Source organism: Mus pahari, chromosome 2 (assembly GCF_900095145.1).
Source record: "Mus pahari chromosome 2, PAHARI_EIJ_v1.1, whole genome shotgun sequence".
NCBI classification, from domain to species: domain Eukaryota; kingdom Metazoa; phylum Chordata; class Mammalia; order Rodentia; family Muridae; genus Mus; species Mus pahari.
In genome coordinates, this window is record NC_034591.1 from 83907281 (window position 1) to 83930061 (window position 22781).

Consider the following 22781-nt stretch of genomic DNA (forward strand, 5'->3'; position numbering starts at 1 on the left):
TTTTGTTTTGTTTTGTTTTGTTGTTTTTTGTTTTTCTCGAGACAGGTTTTCTCTGTATAGCCCTGGCTGTCCTGGAACTCACTTTGTAGACCAGGCTGGCCTCGAACTCAGAAATCCACCTTCCCCTGCCTCCTGAGTGCTGGGATTAAAGGCGTGCTCTACCATGCTCGGCGAAAAATGATTTTTATACTCTTATTGCTTTCTAAATAATTTTACACTCGTGTGAATTATCTTCCCACTAAGCAAAATGCATTTAATTGAATTATGTAGCTGAAGCTTTCTGCTCAAAGGTCATAAAATGGATTAAAAACTGTATTTCCCGCACATGGCACAGTGTCTAGATTAGTCACTATTTTGTGGATGAAGATATATTAGTTTCAGTAGATGAAAGAATTGACACTGTGACTTTAGGAATACATGGAAGACATTATAGCATAATTTGAAAATTTTGTGGACAAAGCTAAAAGACTTGCATCTAATTTAGAACCTTCGTATAGTCACTCACAACTTGTAAGTGATACACATAACCAGTAACATCCAAGCACGGTGTATAAACACTATAGATGCCTGAAAAGCTATTTAGAGAAAGCAAGACTTTTAGGACAAAGTTCAAGGTGGATCAAACAGTTAGAAGATGGCAAAAAGCTACAAGAAGACAAAGGGAAAGAGCAGAAGTGAGCCACTGGGGGACAGGTGTCATAATGCACAGTGCCTGCAGCTGTCTGCACTGTGCTCACTGGCTTCTGACAGCAAGCCGTGGACAGCTCTAGTGGGGAGCATGGATGTTCTTGGCCATCTCTCTCTACTGTGTAACTGGGGCCGTGTGGAGTTGGGTCTGCTAATGGCAGCAATGAAAACAACTGTCTTCTCTGTGCCAGTCATCCTTAGACATTGCTGTGCCACTTTGAGAAAATGGTTCTAGCTTTATGTCTGCATAGATGTATCCCCATGTTATTTGTAGATGGAAGGAGAGCAGGAAGTTTATCGAGAAAGTGAGTTATGTTTGCATATCAGAGTAATATACCTACAGTAAATGATCTCAAAGTCATGCTGTGTGACTGAATCAAGCTTGGTGCCATGTGTTTAAAAGTAGAGACTTATATAGTTCAGAAGACATTAAGGCATAGGTTCCAGCACAGACCTTGAATATTCATAATGACTCCATCCTTGTGAACTTCATGCACTTTCATTTGACCCTGCTTGTAGGAAGAGTGAACAACAGAGAAGCATAAATGACTAATGTTACTCATTACTTTGAATGTTTGGGGTATTATCTTGAAATTCAAGATTTTTATGTAATAAATATCAAATATGTCATGCTTGTCCTATTTTCTAATAAAATTCAATACAGATAATATATAGTATATTGTATAAATTTATAAAATGATATATAAATACAAATTTATATTTATGTAATATATTACATATAAATATGTTTACATATAAATACATATATAAGTATATATAAACATGCATGGTATACATTATATGTAAACAAATATATAAAGTAAATATGTACAAATTAGTAGATATATAAATAAATAATAAATATTTCTTATTTATAAACATGTTTATATAAAGAGATATATTAAAATATTTAAATATATAATGAAAGAACATTATAAAAATTCCAGTCATTCCACATTGGATGCACTTTACCATATATCTGACTCTGGGCCAAATTGAGGCATAGTGAGCAAATGTATGCATTTGTGTAGATAGATTTTTCTTTTTAGACACATTGAGGCCAAGGAAAGGGAGTAGAGTATGAGTGTATTTGTGCAAATAATTGTGTAACTGCTTATTTGTGTGGCTCTTTTCTTATCACCATGATTTTCTGTTTAAACTCAGACCCCTTTCAGAGTCCCAGTTTCCAACCCAGCTTTGTCTCCTTCCAAAGACAAGTCTCTTCAGAGATAACCTCCTGCAGAGTGGCTGGTGCAGTGTGGCAGAGCTGAGGATGGCTGGCTGCTGGCTGGCTGCTGCAGCAATCTTGGGATGGGTCTCTCTTCCATGTGTGAATAAACAGGGTTTTGTCTCATCCCCAGAAGATGAGCATCCACTTACCCCCCAAGGGCTAACACCAGGCTCACTGACTTCTGTGGCTACTTTGTGCTCAGTCAGAGGAGCAGCTGAGTTCCTACTGTTTGTGGTTTTGCTAAATGACTTTTTTCTTTGACTTCATTTTTATTTTCCTCTGTGAAATGGTATGAATTCACTCATCTCTTTTTTATGTTGTTTTGCAATTTCTGCTTGCCTTTGAGCTTGCCAGCTGTCAAGAGTTCCATGTTGTTTATGGGCTGTTCAGCGAAACAGCAGTACCCCAAGGGAGGTGGAGCCTGACCACAGTGTGCACCCACACAGTTCTGTGGGTGTGGTGCTTGGCTGGGCACACACTGCTGCCTCAATACCTTATGCTTGACAGTTCTGGAGGGCCCTAGGGAGCACTTCTTTCCCTCTACAGCTCTTGACTTCATTAGCAATGTAAGCAACGCGCCTTATTAGAAAATGTAAAAATATTCATTTTGCTGAAAATGAAAGGAAGTTCATTCCAGGTTGGATGCTTTTACAGAAAGTAACTATGTTTTCCAACCACAAGCCTTTAGGGAAAATGAAGACATTGTCTGACTTGACTGTCTGGTTTCTGGGGAGACAGCTACATTTTCATATCTGTTTCTTCACTCATCCTGTGATGTGTAGTTGGAGTTGCAGAATATGCAGCAATCCTACAGAGTGGTTTAATAATCTTGACCAAATGATTTGGGATGTTACTTGCTACCAGACTGAAAACCAAGAATCAGACTTTGAGGACATGATTGCTGTTGTGTGCAACCTGAAAATACCTCAGTGACGCTTTTCTCGTCTGTCACTTTACAATCCAGCAGTCTGTCTTGTGTTTGGCATGGACCTTTCACACATGAAGGATTCTGTAACAGGATGCACAGGTCATTCGGGAACCATCTTTTTGAGTCCTGCAGATCTCCACATTTGTTAATGCCATCCAGAGCTCATCGGCCTACCCATTCAGAAGTCCCCTTTTCTTGCCCGTTTCCCTTCTGAAATTTTGTAAGAGATATTGCTATTTCTGCTTCCTTTCTATCCTTTTGTACTAATAAATGTTCTCCAAATAGCCATTTTCAATGCCCACTCTTTGTAGTCAGACCTTTTGCTTTATATAAGCATAATGTTTCATAACAAAAGCTGGCAGCTCAGGTCTACCAAACAGGGGCTTTCTGAGACCACTATCATGTGCATTGCTAGAGCTCCCCCATCCAATTCCCATATTAAAAAGATGATACGCAATGGTTAGGTTTAGGTTTAATACGATCAGTTGTTTTGTATTTCACGAAGCATATTCCCAAGTGGAAACATTATTTATTTCTACTGTGCATGGCTGTGGTGAATGTAGTGACTGGTGTAGAGTTTGAGACCATTGCTCAGATCTATCGCACTAAATCAGCAGTTTCCCCATGGTAACATTGCACAATTCATGTAAATGTCAACATGGTCCAAAGGAAGATTATTCAGTAGCTTTAGAAGGAGAGTGTTCCTGACCTTCTATGAAATGGTCTTAGAGAGCCCTAGGAATGGGCATGCCCCCAGTTTGACATTTCGAGAACACAAACCTTAGGCAGCTATTCCAGCTCATGATAATCATGAAATGGAAGTGTTCACACACACACACACACACACACACACACACACACAGAGAGAGAGAGAGAGAGAGAGAGAGAGAGAGAGAGAGAGACCGAGACAAGGGTACAGAAGTAGTGGCTCTTCCTGACATGAAGCCTGTGCCTCACGGCTTTTTTTTGTTTGTTTGTTTGTTTGGTTTTTCGAGACAGGGTTTCTCTGTGTAGTCCTGGCTGTCCTGGAACTCACTCTGTAGATCAGGCTGGCCTCAAACTCAGAAATCCGCCTGCCTCTGCCTCCCAAGTGCTGGGATTAAAGGCGTGCGCCACCACCGCCCGGCTTTTGATGTTAGGCTTTTTATTTATACCACTAGCCATCCTCCTATTTACCCAGGAGTCCAGACTGTCATTTAAGACATTGTGGACTGACATGTTGGGGGACCCACTTTGGACCTAACAGTTATAAGCATTGTCTTGAAAATTCTATTGTCATTCTGGCACCAAAATTAACATTCCTTTTCCAAAGTTTTATTCATCAAATATTAGGTGGAAAATCCTATTGAAGAATGTCTTATTTCATATATTATCATTTTATTTAGTTTCTGTTTCTTTATATAAGTTTACAAGAATTTTCAGAAAAATAAAGAAAGAATTTTCAAACTCCTGTCATTTCTTCCAATTTTATCAAAATCTGAAATTTGGTATATGTTAGGATTCTCCATAAACATCTTTGTTGAATGCTGATAAAGAGTTAGTTTGACATCATACAGAGCATAATTAAAATTTTTCTGTATTAACTTTAATAAAATACATTTTAAATAGCTATATTCCTGATTAAGACTTATAAACAGATGTTTAGGTGGATGCTGATTCTTCCTTGACATTAAATCATGGAAAACTCCAAAATACTTTTAAAACATAGTTTGTTAGGAATCTGTAAGTTCTTGCCACCTTAAAATCATGTCTAGCTGATATCTTATTTAAGTATGCTTAAGAACACTCCTTGACAATGTGAAAGAAAACAAAAACAAAACCTTAGGAATAGTTGTTGAGTAAAGAAAAGAACTTTCTTTGTTCAGAGATATGCCAAGAGTTAGGAGGAAGCACTGGGCTTCCTGTTCTAATCAAGTCCCTCTCCTGTACCCATGTCCTTTGCTTTCCCCTTCATTATCATCCCCATTGCTTTATCCTGTAGTTGGTGGGAAACAGACTCTAGAACAATGACTGAGCACATGGTTGAAGATCCAGCTCACCGGTATCCACAGGTTTTGGCTAACTATTCCCAGACTTACTGTGACTGATTCTGGCTAGGACTGTTTAGTTTAAAGTTTTTTCTTTTATGTTTTTTTTTTTCTTATTAGAAGAATGATAGAGAATATTGATACTCACAGGTGTTCCATTTACTATTAACCTTGAACTTAGTATATATTCTCTGGTTCATACCCAGAGTGTGGGTCATCAAGGTAAGAGACTTCAAGTTCAATTTAATTGCTCGTCTGTGGCCCTTTAACAAGCTGCCACCCCCCTAAATCGTTATCTCCACTGAAACACTGGGCAATAGGCCCAGTAGTGTGATGTCGTCTTAAGAATGGCTACAGATGCCTGTGAAAGTTGTATAGCACAGCATGATCAGGCAGTGTGATGGTGATGTTTGTTGTTTGATATTTCTGCAGGCATTTACTCACAGGAGCTCTGACCCAATGGTGCCCTGTTGGCCCCTCCATTCCCAAGTCGTCTTCCTTATTTAGATAGAGAGAATGTATAGGCTGCAGACTGGGTTTGCTGTCAAGTGGGTGTTGGCCTGGGATGATTGAAGGGGCACACTCACTGTAAGTGAAGGCGAGCATTTAGCTTTGTATTTGGTGGGCAGCTCTGTAATTTGATACCCAGTTTCCTATGAGGGGAGCATAGAGATGATACTCTGCAGGTCAGCAGGAAGGGTGGAGCACTTTCTTCAGTGAGTTTCTTGCTTCTCAAGGTCAGTGAAAGCTGAAGCTCATTCAGCAAGGGAATCCACGGACTGACATAAATTCCATTAGTTCATAAATTAGAAAAGAGATTTTAGGAGTTTCTTTTGGTTCTTAAAGCTTTAGGCCAGGAGGTTAATTATGTGCCTAGAGTTAACTTTCTGTGTTAATAGAGAGCGGCTGTGTTGGACATTCGGACTCTGGCTGTGTGCACACTGTTATTTGAGTGTGGTAATAAATCACTGTCTTCGGAAGAACTTTTTTTTTTCTTTCAGTAAATACCTGTGATCAGCTCTTAGAATTAAAGGATTGTTGTATTATTGTTGGATTATACCTGGTGTCCAGACACTATTTTTCTTCTTCCTTAATACCTTTCTAAAGAAATTAATTCATTGTGTTTAAAATGTTTGCTCAAATATTATAAAACCAGTAGCGATGTATAGTTATAAATGATATAAGGGAATAATGAACAAATTACAAACACATGAAACTTAAACTTGTCTTTTATGTCTTTGTAGGTAGTAAATGGCCTTATCTGCTGAGAAGGATTTTATTCAGCTTTGGTTTCCTAAGTGATTCTTTATTGACTCGGGCCCAGTCAGAGGTTGACTCCATTTTTACTTTCATTAATAATGTCTTTATCTATATCATCACTTAAAAACTTTTAAAGACTCTAATTTTTTAAAAATGTATTTATGCATATGTGTGTCTGTGTGCATGTGTGTGTGTCTCTATCGGTCTGTGTCTGTATCTAAGTGTATGTCCATGTGTGCTCATGTATAAATGTCTGTGCACTCATAGAGGTCAGAAGAGAGCTCCAAGATCCTCTGGGATGGAGTTAGAGGATTCACAAGGTGTCATATTATTATTTGGTCACTAGGAAGTGAACTCTAGTTGTCATGATTATGTGATAAGTACTCTCAAGCACTGAGATGACTCTCCAACCCCAAGACCCTAACTTTTAAGGCCCACTATTAGCCCTTATTAAGTCAAGATTTACCACAGGCTAGAAAAAAGTGACACAGTGAGATTAACGGAGTGACCTTTGTCTAGTATATAGTGTTATGAATTACCACCAAGTAAGTTCGTAATAGTTACAGAGACTCAATTAGGTGGATCAATACAGTATTCTACCAATCATGTAAGTTTTATTTCCATCACCTCTTTCTCTTTTTCCTTTCCTTTCTTTATGCAGATACCCTGAAAACTGGCAGTATCTTAGGCCACAATGTTTGATCAACACTGTCACAGAGCTTCACCTATTTTTATATCACTAGATAATATCAGGGCTGGAGAGATGGTTTGGCCATTGAAGTCTAGGCTCACAAGCAGAATATAAGATATTATCAGTACCGTGCCTGTATTTCACTTAATTTGTGTCTCACTTAATTTGCTATCACTTTTGGTTTGGGTGAAATGGTTGTCCTAGAGTTTCAGGTGTGTTGTAAGTGTACATTCCCGCTGAACTACACACCCCAGTGCTCTCTTCTCATGGCTTACAGTGAGGCTGATTTCTTTAATGCTTTCTCTGCCATTCTTACAATCATCCCTCAAGAACCATTCCCCATATTGTTTCCTGCAGTTCCTGTATTCTGTTTCACTATTTGTAAAAGGTCCTCTGTGTGTAGGCACCTGAGATGTAACTACTTATTCCATCTATCACTGCTGTGGTGCTCATCAGAACCATTTTAAAGAAAACTGGTTGAAATTTTTCTAAATGGAAAACACTAGGTGAAAAGATGAATGGTTTCCACGCCAATAGCGATTTCTAGAAATAAAACCAAATCAGGAACCAGGGACACTATTCTACATTCATTGCCCCTCACTGTAACCATGTGGAACTGTGACAGCCAGAACATTTTAGACTTTGGAACTTGCTGTGCAGTTCTTTGCTGTGAAGCAGTCCCTGAGCACTCATGCCGGGACTGCATTAAGACATCTTGTTCCAGCCAGGCATGGTGGCGCACACCTTTAGTCCCAGCACTTGGGAGGCAGAGGCAGGCGGATTTCTGAGTTCGAGGCCAGCCTGGTCTACAAAGTGAGTTCCAGGACAGTCAGGGCTATACAGAGAAACCCTGTCTCAAAAAACAGGGAAAAAAAAAATCTTGTTCCCTTCAGACCAATCACAGTGATGGGTTATTTACATAGAAGCTTGGAGAGATCCAGAGCACACCGAATGGAAATGGTCATGTCTCCTCCTTACCTAATTTTAGTTAACATCATTCATTAGCTCCTTTCCTCCTCCTCCTCCTCCTTCTTCTCCTCCTCCTCTTCTCCTTCCTCCACCTCCTCTCCCTCCTCCCCCTCCTCCTTTTCCTTCCTCCTAGTCTTTTTTATCTTACATTTCCTACCTCCTTGTATTGCTGGTGTTGGTTTTGTAAGTTAGTAACTTTGAGGTTTTGTTCCATCTCTTTACTATTACTACTTCAGAGTGGAAAGTTAGTGAGTACATGCATCTTTTTCTCCCTATTTTACCGTGAATCCCACTTGATTCATTAACAAGAATGATTCAGCTTCTAGAAGATTCTGTAAAACAAAACATATCTTCTAAGGAAGAAAATGCAGGGATTTTGTTTTGTTTTGTTATGACAAAGATCTATTTGGTTTTATTGGTTTGGTATATGACTTTTGCATGCTGAAGGTCATATTTGGCGTTAACATTTTATTGCCCGCTTTAGTAACAGTGTCTTTGTGACCATCTAAGGAGTAAATGTCACAGGACCATGCTGTCTTTCCTTCAGATGTATCTGTCCATTGACTTACTAGATCCAGCATTCTAGCAGATTTGATTAATGGAGTCACTCTAAGATTAACAAGGTGGGGCTCAACAAGGGCAGCGGGTTTCCTGACTCTTCGCTGAAGGATAAGAAGGTTTTTCAGTTCACAGGAGGTGCCAAAAATGAACTCCAGCAGCTCCAACTTGTCAGGGTAGCATTTCATCTCTCAGCTCTGCTCTTCTAATTTATTAGATATTCCATTATCATAACATTAAATGCTAGAGTTGAAAAAATGATTGGGTAGTGCTTCCAATATATATATTGGCTTTGACACTCTTTGGGAATGATTCAGTGTGTGTTTTATAACCATTTCCTTCTTCAAAAGTAAAATGATCCCATGTGTCAATCCTTGTGGAAGACGAATGCGAAGTTCTTATAGAGCTGTGATGTCACACAGATTCCAAACTCACCCATGGGGACCCATCTCAGGGGTAATTTTTTTTCCCCAGAACCTTCCATAACCTTGAAATGTTCGTTTTTCACATAGAAAGTATTTCCATGTCCAAAAACTATTTTTATTTTAAAAATCCAAATGAAAGGTAAAACTGTGTTGCCCAAGGATATTTATGTCTCACTTCACTGAGTTAGTTCAGTCCTAACTCAGTTGGTTGTTTTGAAAACACGTGACTCTGACTTCATTGTTTTAGGTTGGATTTTCCTTGTGTGCTCACTTAACATTTTTTAAAATACTTATGAGTTATTAAATTTGGCATAGATTTTTCTTTTTAGCTATTCTATGTGACCAAATACAGGATTTGAAATCCTTGAAATGAACTTCCGGAAGTGATCTAATCTTACCTTATTAAAAATTTTCTTCAGACTTGTATATATACACTGTATAAGTTTTAATAGATTAGTATGGATAAGTGATATTACTCCATCTAGCCCTCTGTAGTCCATAGTCTTTTTTCCAGCAGTTATCAGCTTCTTCTTTGAGCTGCTGCTGCTATTGCTACTGCTGCTGTTACTGCTCCTCCTGCTCCAAGTAGGATTAGGGTCATATTTGCTTCTGTAGTGTGGCACACTTGCTACTGAGTCACATCTCTGATTCTGACAAGCTACATGCTAGTACTCATAGCCCCAGTCGCTCCATTGACTGCAGCTGGCTGTTGAAGGTGTTTGCAGCTTGGGGGACAATCTCCACCCTTAGTATACTTGGTTTGAATGAAGAAAAAAGCCCATAGCATACTCCGGAGGGCATAATTGCCAACCTCTTGGACTAGCTTAATTTATTTCGCCTATACCAATTTGTTATTTCTAACTTTTATGAACTTAGGCCACAAAGCTTTCCAAAAGTTGACTAGCACAGCATTTAGATATTGACTGTTTTCTACCCTAGGAATGCTGAACTGATAGAGATATTACCACATCCGTCTTCAAGTGATCTGAGGAGACCTATTTTTTTGCATTGCTCTTCTTTCCTGTCTTGATTACTTTAGCACTTTGCATGCATGCTAGTTTAATCATGTAGCTCTGACAGAATTAAAAATTATGTGCATGTATATGTATCATTGCATACCTGGTGCCTGTGACACTCAGAAGTGGATCTCAGATAACCTGAAACTGGAGTTTCAAATGATTATGAACCACCACACTGGTTGAATCAAATCCAAGCCCTCTGGAAGAGCTACAGTAATGTTAACCTCTAAGGCATCTCTTCTACCCTTAACCCTTAACCCTTTTGTTTTTATCATTTATCTGTCATCTAGTTTTAATTTGCTGATAAATTCAGTTGGAAAAACTGAAGGAAACAGTTCACCATTCCTTAGTATCAGTAAGGTAAAATAATTGAAATCAATGTACTTTTCAGAATCTACATATTAGCTGGGTATGGTAATGCATGCCTATAATTCTAACATGCAGCAGACGCAGGAGGATTGCCTGTGAGTTAGAGGCAAGAGTGGTTTATAATGTAAGTTGCAGACCCTCTATGGTCATAGAGTGAAAGTGTCTTAAAAACAAAAGTTAAAACCACCAAAAGCTGTTACATTGCTTGTAAGACTTCATGAGAAAGAACATGAAGTCATTTGAATTTTTCTGCTGCAGGAATATGTCCACAAGTGTGAGTGTGTGCTGGTTTCTCCAGTATAGTGTTTGTACTTGTGTGGATGATTATGTCAAATGCTTAACAACTCAATAAATGGCAGGTTCTGCTGCGCCCCAGGCCCTGCTGCAGACTCTTAAGCAAGTCCTAATCCATGCACTGCTGCTACTGTTCTCATGTTCCAGGAGCATCCCAGTGCTCACGAAGCCACATTCTTATGACTGGAGAGACTGGATCTTTGCAGAACTGAGTAAAAAGGACAGTTCTCCAGTTTCTCCTTACCAAAAAAATTGTTGTGTGTGTTTGAGTCATTCATTCTCTTATGAGACATACAATGATAATAGTAATAACCATAAAATAATAAATAATTATCAAGATAAACCAAATGAACTTATGACATCACTTAGCTACACATATTTTTGCTCATTTTTATAGCAAGAGTAAGTCACAGCTTATTTAGGGTTTGCTGTACAGTACAGATGTATGGGAGCTTTGTTGTTTGATAACTGAATAAATCTACACAGCTAATCAGGACACTGTAATCCGAGCACATGAGAACAGAAGATAGGATCATAAATTTAGAATGATAGGTGCAGAATTTGAGTTGTTTGTGAGACATGCAAATGTTAGACAGATGGTATAGAGAGATGGAGGCTCAATAAATGTAGGAAGCAAGATGAGCACATGATTGTTATCTTTTTAAAATTTTTTACTTATTCTCTCATATATTACTACATCCAGACCACAGTTGTCCTCCCTCCTCTCATCCTCCTCCTCCCAACCCCAGTCTAGTCCTCCTCTATTTCTCTTCAGAAATGAATAGGCCTCCTAGGGATATCAATCAAACATGGCATGTCAAGTTACAATAAAAATATTAAGGCCAGACAAGGCTTCCCCAAAGCAGGCAGAAGCATCAGAGACCATCCCCACTTCTACTGTTAGAAGTCCAACAAGAACACCAACTACACAACCATAACATATATGCAGAGAACCTAGGTCAGACCCATGCAGAGTCCCTGATTGTTGAGCCCCTATGATCCTAGGTTAGTTGATTTGGGATTTATTGTGGTTTCCTTGGCCCCTGTGTCCCCTATAATCCTTCCTCTCTGTCTTCCTCAGGATTCACTGAACTCCATCTAATGCCTGACTGTGGATCTCTGTTTCCATCAGTTGCTGGGTGGATCCTCTCTGCGGATGATTATGCTAGCTCCTGTTTACAAGTATAACAGCATATCATTACAAATCATTTGGTGGGACATGTTTGATTCTACCCTAAATCTCTGGCCCCTCAGGCAGTGTTCGAGGTGTGCTCCCTCTTCTGGCTTGGGTCTCCACCTGGGCCGTCACTGGCTCCCATAATTTGTGTTCCAACTTTATCTGAGCACATCATGCAGGCAGGACAAGTTGTAGTTCCAAGGTTTTGTGTTTGCATTGATATTACATGGTAACCAGGCATGTCCTTGCCCTGGGAGACATACCTGGTTGCCAGAGATGGCTAGTTCAGACCAATTATTCCCTATTACTAGGAGTCTTAGCTAGGGTCACCCTCATAGATGAGTTTCCATTGCTTTAGGTTTCTACCTCACCCACAAAATGCTCCAAAATTCCACATGTCTTTTTCACTACTCTTCTCCCCCTCTTCTCCCTGCCACGTGGCCTCTCCTGTCCCATCCCTACCCATCCCAGTACACATGCAACATCTATTCTATTTCCCCGTCCCAGGAAGATAAATGCATCCTCACTTGGACTTACTTAGCCTCTCTGTGTTTGTGGATTGTAGCATGATAATCCTTTACTTTATAGTAAATACCCACTTATAAGTGAGTACATACCATTGTTATCTTTCTGGGTCTAGGTTACCTCACTCAAGATGATTTCTTTTCTCATTTTATCCATTTGCCTGCATTTTTTAACAGCTGAGTAATAATATTCCATTGTGCAAATGTACCGTATATTCTTTATTTTTTCTTCAGTTGAGTGACATCTTGTTGTTTTCAATTTTTGGCTATTATGAATAAAGCTGCTATGAACATAGTTCGTATCTTTATGGTAGGATGACATGTCCTTGAGATATATGCTCTGGAGTGGTATAGATGGGTTTTGAGGTAGATGAATTCCCAATTTCCTATTGATTTTCAAAGTGGCTCAACAAATTTTCATTCTCACCATTAATGGAGGAGTGTTCCCTTGCTCCACATTCTTGTCAGCTTGAGTTGTCACTTGTGTTTTGACCTTACATTCTGGCAGATGTAAGATGGAATCTCAGAGTTGTTTTGATTTTCATTTCCCTGATGGTTAAGGATGTTGAAATTTTTTTCAAGTACTTCTTGGTCATTTGAGATTCCTCTGTTGAGAACTCGCTGTTTAGATCTGTACCCCATTTTTAAATTGGATTATTTGGTTTGCTGATGTCTAGTTTCTTCTTTATGTATTTCTGAAATTAGTCCTCTTTCAGAACTGAAGTTGGTGAAAATCTTTTCCCATTCTGGGGGCTGCCATTCTGTCCTATTGAGTGTCCTTTGCCTTACAGAAGGTTTTTAGTTTCATGAGGTCCCGTTTATTAATTGTCAATCTTAATGCCTGTGTTATTGGTGTTCTGTTCAGGAAGTTGTCTCCTGTGCCAATGTATTCAAGGCTATTCCCCACTTTTCTATCAGGTTCAGTGTATTTGGTTTTATGTTGAAGAATGCAAATAGATTCATGTCTGTTATCTTGCACAAAACTCAAGTCCAAGTGAATCAAAGACCTGATTGAGTCAACATGATTTATAATCTTAATGTGAAGGTTAGAAGTTATAATTCTTTATTCTTCCATGAAAAGCCACATGTTCTACAGTCATAATTATTACTTTATGTATTCTAGGTATATTGGCTAGTGTAAAAGGTCTATTTCTCTTACAATGGTTGGTAACTTAGAAAATTCTTTAAAGATACCTGTTCCTGCTTTGGCTGATACTGTTGTTTATATTTTCTTTCCCTTATAGATGGCTGCAACCATTTTCTGGTGCCAGTCAAACCATACTTTGATCCTGTCATTATGAGGTTGTAATTTAAACAATGCCTAAGGTGATTTACTTAAAATGGAAAATGCTACCCCGCTGGAGCTTCCAGCACCTGGTCATTCCTAGTATAAATTAGGTCAGTCTTGAGTCTCATCTCTTAAAACAGTGAAGAGATGGGGAGGTGAAGTAGAGCCTCTGCTGGGTAAAAGGTGATGCTGAAAAACAGAGAACTTGGTGCTGCTCTAGTGGGGCCATTGGAAGAAATCATGAGATGCTCAAGTTGAATCAAAAAAAGAGGAGGACTCTTACATACAGGCCTGACCCTGTGGCAAGGAAAGACAGAAATTTATAGTTGCTGAGGACTTTTTTTTTAAACTTCATTTTACTGATCTTAGACTGTAGCAAGTGTCTAGCATCTTGTAATGTTTGTCATGTTTGTCTATTGTTCAAGGAAGAATAAAGAAAGCTGGTGATTTAGACCTATGTTATTATTGCAAATAATGATGCTTGATGAGTACAGCCTTGAATTCTTTTTATATATTAGGCTTTGTCACATTTTATCATTTTCAAATAGGAGTTTTGTTTTTTTGCAGGAAGGGGTATATGTATGCATGGTCTTCCTTGTCTTGAAAAACATTCTTTCAATTTTCTAAATTACAGCCTCAATTTAGAGCTACTTGGCTATATATAAAACGTTTGTGTCAGTTGTTGTGTCGCTAACATTGTTAAATACCAATGATTCTGTTTAACATGTTTTATAGGCTCTTTCTGAAATGCATTGATGGGAGCCAATTCCATTTATATGAAACTTTTATTAAGTGAAGCTATTAAAAATAAACAAGTTAAAGACCTTCATAATGAGGAGAATGGTCATAGAACAGATTGATACAAAATAGTTTTACAAGGTCTGATAATTAGTGGATTTAATTGGATTCATGGATTTGAAGGGCATGCAGCAACCCCTGGGCTACATGGTGGTTTCTGGGTGTTTGCCCTGTTGGGCTAGAGGGAACACCCTAGTATGTGCTTCCTGTACTATGGTGCTCCTCCTGCCCAACTGTGCCTGTACCACCTTTGTAGCCGTGAGCCCTGGTGAGGAGCAGTGGCTCTGAAGATGTCCTGTTGCATTACATTTCTCTGACATGGACATTTTCTTTATTTGTAGGCGAGCGTCCCTATCAATGCCCGTACTGTGAAAAAGGATTCAGTAAAAATGACGGACTGAAGATGCACATTCGTACTCACACCAGGGTAAGACCATATTCTGTCTCATTTCTGTTGGTCAAAAGGAAGCCATATCTATTCTAAAGGAAACATATTTAATATCACCTGAGAAAAGTACTATAACTGAAGTTATGTCAATGTCTCGCATAAAATCTGAAGGTAAACTTTTAAAAGAAAAGTCAGTGGAAAATAACGCAAACCCCAAAGTGTCCTGACTTTTCAACTTTGAGTCAATATGCCAAACGGCCAGCGTTTTAGGCCTAGAAAATGTCTCTTGTAGAGAACATGCTGAGTGTAGGTGAATGAGTTCCCGGGTGTACCACATGCAATGTGTCATGTCTCTCTGAGCTGTTACTGCATCTCACTGCCTTGTTCTGTTCTGTATACCTTTTCCACATGCAAGTTACAGGTTCATGTGTTTTAAAAGTGTTATGTGCCAGCTGTCCTGTGTTCACATGTGTTCCTCTGCTTACTGCCCAGCACAAGCGCCTACAACCCTAGAACTAAGCAGGGGGTGGCTGCAGAAGAAGGATTTCAAGTCCATTGTCAACTACATAGGGACCCGGAGGCCAGCTTGACCATGTCTACTCAAGACCTTGTCTAGCACAAGAAGAGAGAGAGAGAGAGAGAGAGAGAGAGAGAGAGAGAGAGAGAGAAAGAGAGAGAGAAAATGAGAATAACTAAGTATAAATTATAATGTAAGGTGTAAGAGATTAAAAAGAGATTAAATAGGTTTTATATTATTTAAATACATACTATTCAAGATACTTATTTTCACAGTGAGCATTAATAAAGAGGCTTAAGTCAATTCTAAACCATTTGAAGAGTTATTCTAGGATGGGTGAAATGGCTCAGCAGGTATGGGCACATGCTAAGTAGATGGATGATTTGAGGTGTGTTCCCAGATCCCACATGTTGAAAACTGATCATTTGTAAAAGCAAAAATTTAACAACAGGTTTTTTATATTGTTTACAAAGTAAGTTGTATTCAGAGAATCAATGTGATGGTTTGTTTTTGTCGACTTGACACAAAACTAGACATATTTTGGGAGAGGGAATTTCAATTGAGAAATTGCCTCCATCGAATTGGCCTGTTGCCATGTCTGTGGAATGTTTTCTTGGCTGTTGATTAATGTAGGAGGACTGATTGCACTGTGGACATTGTTATCTCAAGGCAGGTGAGCTGGGCTGTTAGAGAAAGGTACTCAAGCAAGCCAGATGGAGCCAGTTCCAGATCTTACATTTAGTTCCTGCTTCCAGGTTCCTGCCTTGAGCTGGTTTCCCTTGATGGACTGTAATGAAATAAAGCCTCCCTTCCCCCAAGAAAGAAAGTTTAAATTCATTCCAGCAAGTTGTTCTCCGCCCTGTACATGTATGTTACATGACTCGTGTGAACACACACACAGTAATAGTAATAATAATATTAACAGCAACAACAATAATAATGATGATAATAATAATAAAGTTACTTTTTATATGAGTAGCCATAAAGTTACAATAATGCATTTATATTAAAGATGCTGGTATCTAGGCAAAAAGCATCTGCTTGTCTACATTGGAAAGAAGTGTTGTTGACCACAGTGCACATTGCAATATTTCACTGATTATTGGAGACAGAAAGGCCACACCATAGAAGAAGCTCTGTAAATTGCTACAGGGGAAAAAGCATACTGTTTTGGTTGCTCTCAAGAAAATAATAATGTCTAACTTGGTACCTTGGGTCTTTACTTTAATATAAGTTATTACTGAGAATACTAGTGGTTAAGTACAAGTAAATACAGATGCCAACCATGCCAAGTCACACATCTCAGTGATGATTTCATGCCTTCAGATTTATTAACTTGTAATTCAATTAAGCATCCTAGAAGCTGAGAGCCATGATCCTTTTTGAAAACGTGAGAAACCAAGGCACAGACAATCATCATGTAAGGCTGCCTATAGAAGCGTCTTCCCTACCTACTGTGCTCCTTCCCATCTTCCCATCACTGTGATGCAGTACTTAAGATATGTAATTTAAGAGAGGCAAGACATAGTGTCACTCCTAATCTCATAGCTTCCGTCTAAGGTTAGTGGAGTTTGCTATGTTAAGCTTGAGGCAAAGCAATAACATTGTAGTGGAAGGGACAGGGAAAAAAGAAAAGGCTTTTCATGTCATGGTAACCAGAGAGAGGAGGCAGGCAAAGGAGGCTGGGGACTCATCCCCACAGGTATGCCCTAAGTCATCTACCATAGCTTGTTAAACTGTGAATTTGCCCATGGGGTTCCCTGCTCCTGAAGTTAATGTCCCTGTAACCTGGTCCCTTATCATCACTGCCATCTACGGACTATGCCGTCAACACATGAGATTTTGAAGCTCCTAGCTAACTGTAACAACTAATATATTTCTGCCTGGATTTATTAAATTAAAAGTTTTTAATTTTTGGAATTGGATAAGCTTTCCTATGTATTACCAAATTAAACAAATTATAAAGACACTAAATGTGTCTCAATTTTTTTTAAGAGTTTAAAATAGGCATTCTGATTGATGTCAGGAGGCAGCACTATGCATGCCAAGAGTTCTCGAGGACTGACAGCAAAAAGAAAGTAAATCCCATCCACTGACGAAGAAGAAACACCCAGTTTAGAGAGAATCTCATATTATCTCTTCATGGTTTTTCATTCCATGCATGTGGTGTCTCAGGCAGCTTTGCTTTAAAATCCTGTGAAAGCATTGAATAACTATAAATATTCTTTACACACAAATCCATTTTCTATACAGCACAGCATACTAAAATTATTACCAAGAACAGTCAAACCATTGTCAGAAACCAAACAACACTTTGCAAAAGCTATAGAGGGGTGGTCTCCATAAGCATATTTTCTGACAGTTATTTGCACTATTTAAGCTCAACTCAGAGACAGGAAAAATTATGGGTCAGAGTTGTGACTGTGGAATGGTCCCCTCTCACCCATTTGATGCCCTGTGTTCCTGCTGGAGGTGGGCTTTTACCTACCCCTACCGTCAAGCATTTCATCAAAGGGAGTCCTGAGAGTCTCTTACCTCCCAGGTCTCTGGTGCATTCTGCAGGGTCCCCCCAACCTTCTATCTCCCAAGGTTGTCTTTTTCCCTTCTTTCTGCTGGCCCTCATGGCTTCAGTATTCTTCCCTCACCCAATACCAAATAATTCCCCCCCCCCATTTCCTTGCTTTGTCCACTTTCCCTCACAGGTCCCTCCCTCCCTCCCCACTTGTAATTGCATTCTTCTCCCTCCCAAGTGGGACTGAGGCATCCTCATTTGGGCACTTAGTTTGTGGACCTTTTTGAGTTCTGTGGCTAAAATCTACTTATTAGTGAGTATATACCATGCATGATATGTACTTTTGGGTCTGAGTAACCTCACTCAGGATAATATTTTCTAGTTCCATCCATTTGCCTGCAAAACTCAGGATGTCCTCATTCTTAATAGCTGAGTAGTATTCCATTGTGTAAATGAACCACATTTTCTGTATCCATTCTTCTGTTGAGGGATATCTACATAGTTTTCAGTTTCTGACTATCATAAATAAGGCCACTATGAATATCGTGAAACATGTGCCCCTGTGGCATGCTGGGACATCTTTTGGGTATATTCCCAAGAGGTATATAGCAGGGTCTTTAGGTAGATCTATTTCCAATTTTCTGAGGAACCTCCAGATTTATTTCCAGAGTGATTGTAACAGTTTTCAATCCCACCAGCCATGGAGAAGTGTACCTCTTTCTCCATATCCTCTCCAACAAGTGTTGTCACCTGAGGTTTTGATCTTAGCCAGTCTGGTGTAAGGTGGAGTTTCAGGGTTGTTTTAATTTGCATTTTTCTGATCAGTAAGGACTTTGAACATTTCTTTAGGTGTTTCTCAGTCATTTGAGAATCTTCTGCTGTGAAATCTTGGTTTAGTTCTATACCTCATTTTTTTTTAATTGGGTTATTTGGATTTTTTCATGATTAGCTTCTTGAGTTCTTTATATATTTTGAATATCAGCCCTTTATCAGATGTGGGGTTAGTGAAGATTTTTTTCCCAGTCTATAGGTTGCCAATTAGTCTTACTGTCAATGTCCTTTGCCTTACAGAGGCTTTCCAGTTTCCTGAGGTCCCATTTATCAATTGTTGATCTTAGAGCATGAGCCATTGGAGTTCTGTTTAGGAATTTCCCCCCCTGTACCAATGAGTTCAAGACTCCCACTTTCTCTTCTATTCAATTCAGTGTATCTAGTTTTAGGTTGAGGTCCTTGATCCACTTGAACTTGAGCTTTGTGCAAGGTGACAAATATAGGTCTATTTTCATTTTTCTACATACAGAGAGCCAGTTAGACCAGCACCATTTATTGAAGATGATTTCTTTCTTCCATTGTATATTTTTGTCTTCTTTATCAAAGATCAAGTGACCATAAGTGTGTGGTTTTATTTCTGAGTCTTCAATTCTAGCCCATTGATCAGTGTGCCTGTCTCTGTACCAATACCTTGCAGTTTTTATCACTATTGCTCTGTAGTACACTTGAGGTCAGGAATGGTGATTCCAACAGCATTCTTTTATTGTTAGGAATTGTTTTCGCTATTCTTGTTTTTTTTCCCTTTCCAGATGAATTTGACAATTGCTCCTTCTGTGTCTTTGAAGAATTGTGTTGGGATTTTGATGAGCATTACCTTGATTCTATAGATTGCCTTTGGTAGGATGGCCATTTTTACTATGTTAATTCTGCCAATCTATGAACATGGGAGATCTCTCCATTTTCTGAGATCTTCTTCAATTTCTTTCTTGAGAGACTTGAAGTTATGGTCATATAGTTCTTATACTTGTTTGTTTAGAGTTACCCCCAAGATATTTTATATTATTTGTGGTTATTGTGAAGGGAATTGTTTCACTAATTTCCTTCTCAGCCTGTTTATCNTTTGTATAAAGGAAGGCTACTGCTTTATTTGAGTTAATTNTATATCCAGCCACTTTGCTGAAGTTGTTTATCAGCTAGAGAAGTTTTCTGGTAGAATTTTTGGGGTCAATTATGTATACTATCATATCACCTGCCAAAGTGATACCTTTATTTCTTCTTTGCCAATTTGTATCCCCTTGATCTCTTTTTGTTCTCTTGTTGTTCTAGCTAGCACTTTGAGTACTATATTGAATAGATATAGGGAGAGTGGGAATCCTTGTTTTGTCCCCAATTTCAGTGGGATTGCTTCAATTATGTCTCCATTTAATTTGATACTGGCTGTTGGTTTGCAGTAAATTGCTTTTATTATGTTTTGGTATGGAGCTTGAATTCCTGATTTCTCCAATACTTTTAACATGAAGGGGTGTTGTATTTTATCAAATGCTTTTTTCTGCATCTAAGGAGATGATCATGTGATTTTTTTCTTTGAATTTCTTTATATAGTGGATTATGATAATTGAATTTCTTACATTAAACCAACCTTGCATCCTTGGGATGAAGCCTACTTGATCATGGTGAATGATGGTTTTGATGTGTTCTTGGATTCTGTTTGCATGAATTTTATTGAGTATTTTTGCATTGATATTCATAAGCAAGATTGTTCAGAAGTTCTCTTTTCTTGGTTGGGTGATTGTGTGGTTTAGGTATCAGAGTAATTCTGACTTCATAGAACGACTTAGGTAGTGTTCCTTCTCTTTCTATTTTATGGATCAGTTTGAGGAAAATTGGTATCAGGTATTCTTTGAAAGTCTGGTATAATTCTGCATTAAATCCATCTGGCCCTGGCCCTTTTTTTGGTTGGGAGGTTTTTAATGACTTCTCTTTCCTTGTGCAATATGGGCCTGTATAGATATCATTTACCTGCTCTTGATTTAACTTTGGTATGGTATGTCTGTATAGAAAACCATCCATTTCATCTAGATTTTTCCAGTTTTGTTTAGTATAGGCTTTTATAATAAGGATCTGATGAATTTTTGAATTTCCTTCATTTCTTTTGTTATGTCTCCCCTTTTCATTTCTGATTTTGTTAATTTGGATACTGCCTCTTGGCCCTTTGGTTAGTTTGGCTAAGGGGTTTATCTATCTTGCTGAGTCTCTCAGAAAACCAGCTTCTGGTCTTGCTGATTCTTTGTATTCTTTTCTTTGTTTGTATTTGGTTGATTTCTGCCCTGAGTCTGACTATTTCCTACCTTCTACTCCTCTTGAGTGAGTTTGCTTCTTTTTCTTCTACAGCTCTCAGGTGTGCTGTTAAGTTGTTAGTGTAAGATCTCTCCAGTTTCTTTACCAGGGCACTTAGTGTTATGAACTTTCTTCTTAGCACTGCTTTCATTATGTCCCATAAATTTGGGTATCATTTGTCAATATTTTCATTAAATTCCAGGAAGTCTTTAATTTCTTTATTTATTTCTTCCCTGACCAAGTTATCATTTAGTAAAGAGTTGTTCAGTTTTCACATGTATGTCTGATTTCTGTAGTTTTTGCTGATATTTAAAACCAGCCTTAGGCTATGGTGATCTGATAGGATGCATGGTATTATTTCAATTTCTTGTATCGGTTGCAGGGTGTGACCAATTATATGGTCGATTTTAGAGAAGGCGCAATGAGGTGCTGAGAAGAAGGAGTATTCTTTTGTTCTGTAGATATATGTTAAATCCATTTGGTTCTTAACCTCTTTTGGTTTCACTATGTCTCCATTTGGTTTCTATTTTAATGACCTGTCTGTTGGTGAGAATGGGGTGTTGAAGTCTCCCACTATTATTGTTTGAGGTTCAATGTGTGTTTTGAGCTTTATCAAAGTTTCTTTTATGAATGTAGGTGCTCTTGCTTTTGGGGCACAGATGTTCAGAATTGAGACTTTCTCTTGGTATAATTTTCCCTTGATGAATATGAAGTGTCCTTCTTCATCACACTTGATAACTTTTGGTTGAAAGTCTATTTTATTGGATATTAGGATGGCAACTCCTGCTTGTTTCCTGGGTCCATTTGCTTGGAAGACCTTTTTCCATCCTTTTACTCTGAGATAGTGCCTGTCTTTATTATTGAGTTTATGTCTTTTTATAGGTGAGTTGAGTCCATTGATATTGAGAGATATTAAAGAGAGATGACTGATGGTTCCTGATGTGTTTTGTTTTGTAGGTGGCTTTATGTGCTTGTGGTTCTCTCCTTTTGGCTTTGTTGTAAGATGCTTAATATCTTGTCCTTTCTTTGGTGCAGGTACCTTACTTGTGTTGGAGTTTTCCTTCTAGGATCCTCTGTAGGGCTGGATTGGTTCATAGATACTGTTTGAATTCGGTTTTGTTCTGGAATATTTTAGTTTCTCCATCTATGTTGATTAAGAGTTTTGCTGGGTATAGTAGTCTGGCTGGCATTTGTGTTCTCTTAGAGTGTGCATGACCTCTGGCCAGGCTTTTCTGGTTTTTATAGTCTCTGTTGAGAAATCTGGTGCAATTCTGATAGGGCTACCTTGGTATGTTACTTGGCCCTTTTCCCTTGCAGCTTTTAACATTCTTTCTTTGTTCTGTGCATTTAGTCTTTTGATTATTATGTGACAAAAGGATTTTCTTTTCTGGTCCCATTTATTTGGTGTTGTATAGGCTTCTTGTATCTTTATGGCCATCTCTTTCTTTAGGTTGGGGAAATTTTCTTCTATGATTTTGTTGAAGACTTTTTTGGGTCCTTTGAGCTAGAATCTAACATGTGATGTGATAACCATCAGAAGTTTAAGGTGCAAACAAATGTAATCCTCCTGAGTCAATTACTAGACAGCAAGGATGCTCCAGTGGAGAGAATGGTTGACCAACGTGTTCACTGGGCTAGACAGACATGTCTAGGTGAGCAAAGTGAAAGTTCCCTACAGGTTTGTCTCGAGTGGCCTGTTCACTGTCACCACAAAGGCTGAGGATGAGTGCTGAAGATGACATATTGAGACAAGCTGGGCCGTAGGAGGTGATCATGCATATAGTTGCATTTTGAGTGGAGGAATAGCATAGTCTTTTTTTTTTTTCCTCTTTGGAAGGTCGGGAAGTCATGCTTTGATTGGGACCAAAGACAGCAGTCTGAAGGTCGTGAACTGAGATAGTTGTAAAATTATTTTTAATATAAATATAACCAGTGAATTAATCTGGCAGCTGTGTGGTTTTTTTCTTGTTTGTTTGTTTGTTTGTTTGTTTGTTTTTCGAGACAGAGTTTC

The 22781-nt window shown here is 38.6% G+C and overlaps 1 protein-coding gene across 3 annotated transcripts in view; it reads left to right on the forward strand.

The window, feature by feature from the left end:
- The window catches only part of Prdm5 (PR/SET domain 5), a 156257-nt gene that overhangs the window by 103650 nt on the left and 29826 nt on the right, over positions 1–22781 (forward strand). For 2 of the 3 annotated variants that reach the window (XM_029533620.1, XM_029533624.1), the window contains exons 13-14: positions 6118–6203; positions 14587–14672. In XM_029533620.1, coding sequence (XP_029389480.1) covers positions 6118–6203; positions 14587–14646 — 146 coding nt within the window. In that variant the 3' untranslated portion in view covers positions 14647–14672. The remainder of the gene's footprint in view (positions 1–6117; positions 6204–14586; positions 14673–22781) is intronic. The other variant, XM_021190637.1, reaches the window with a different exon arrangement.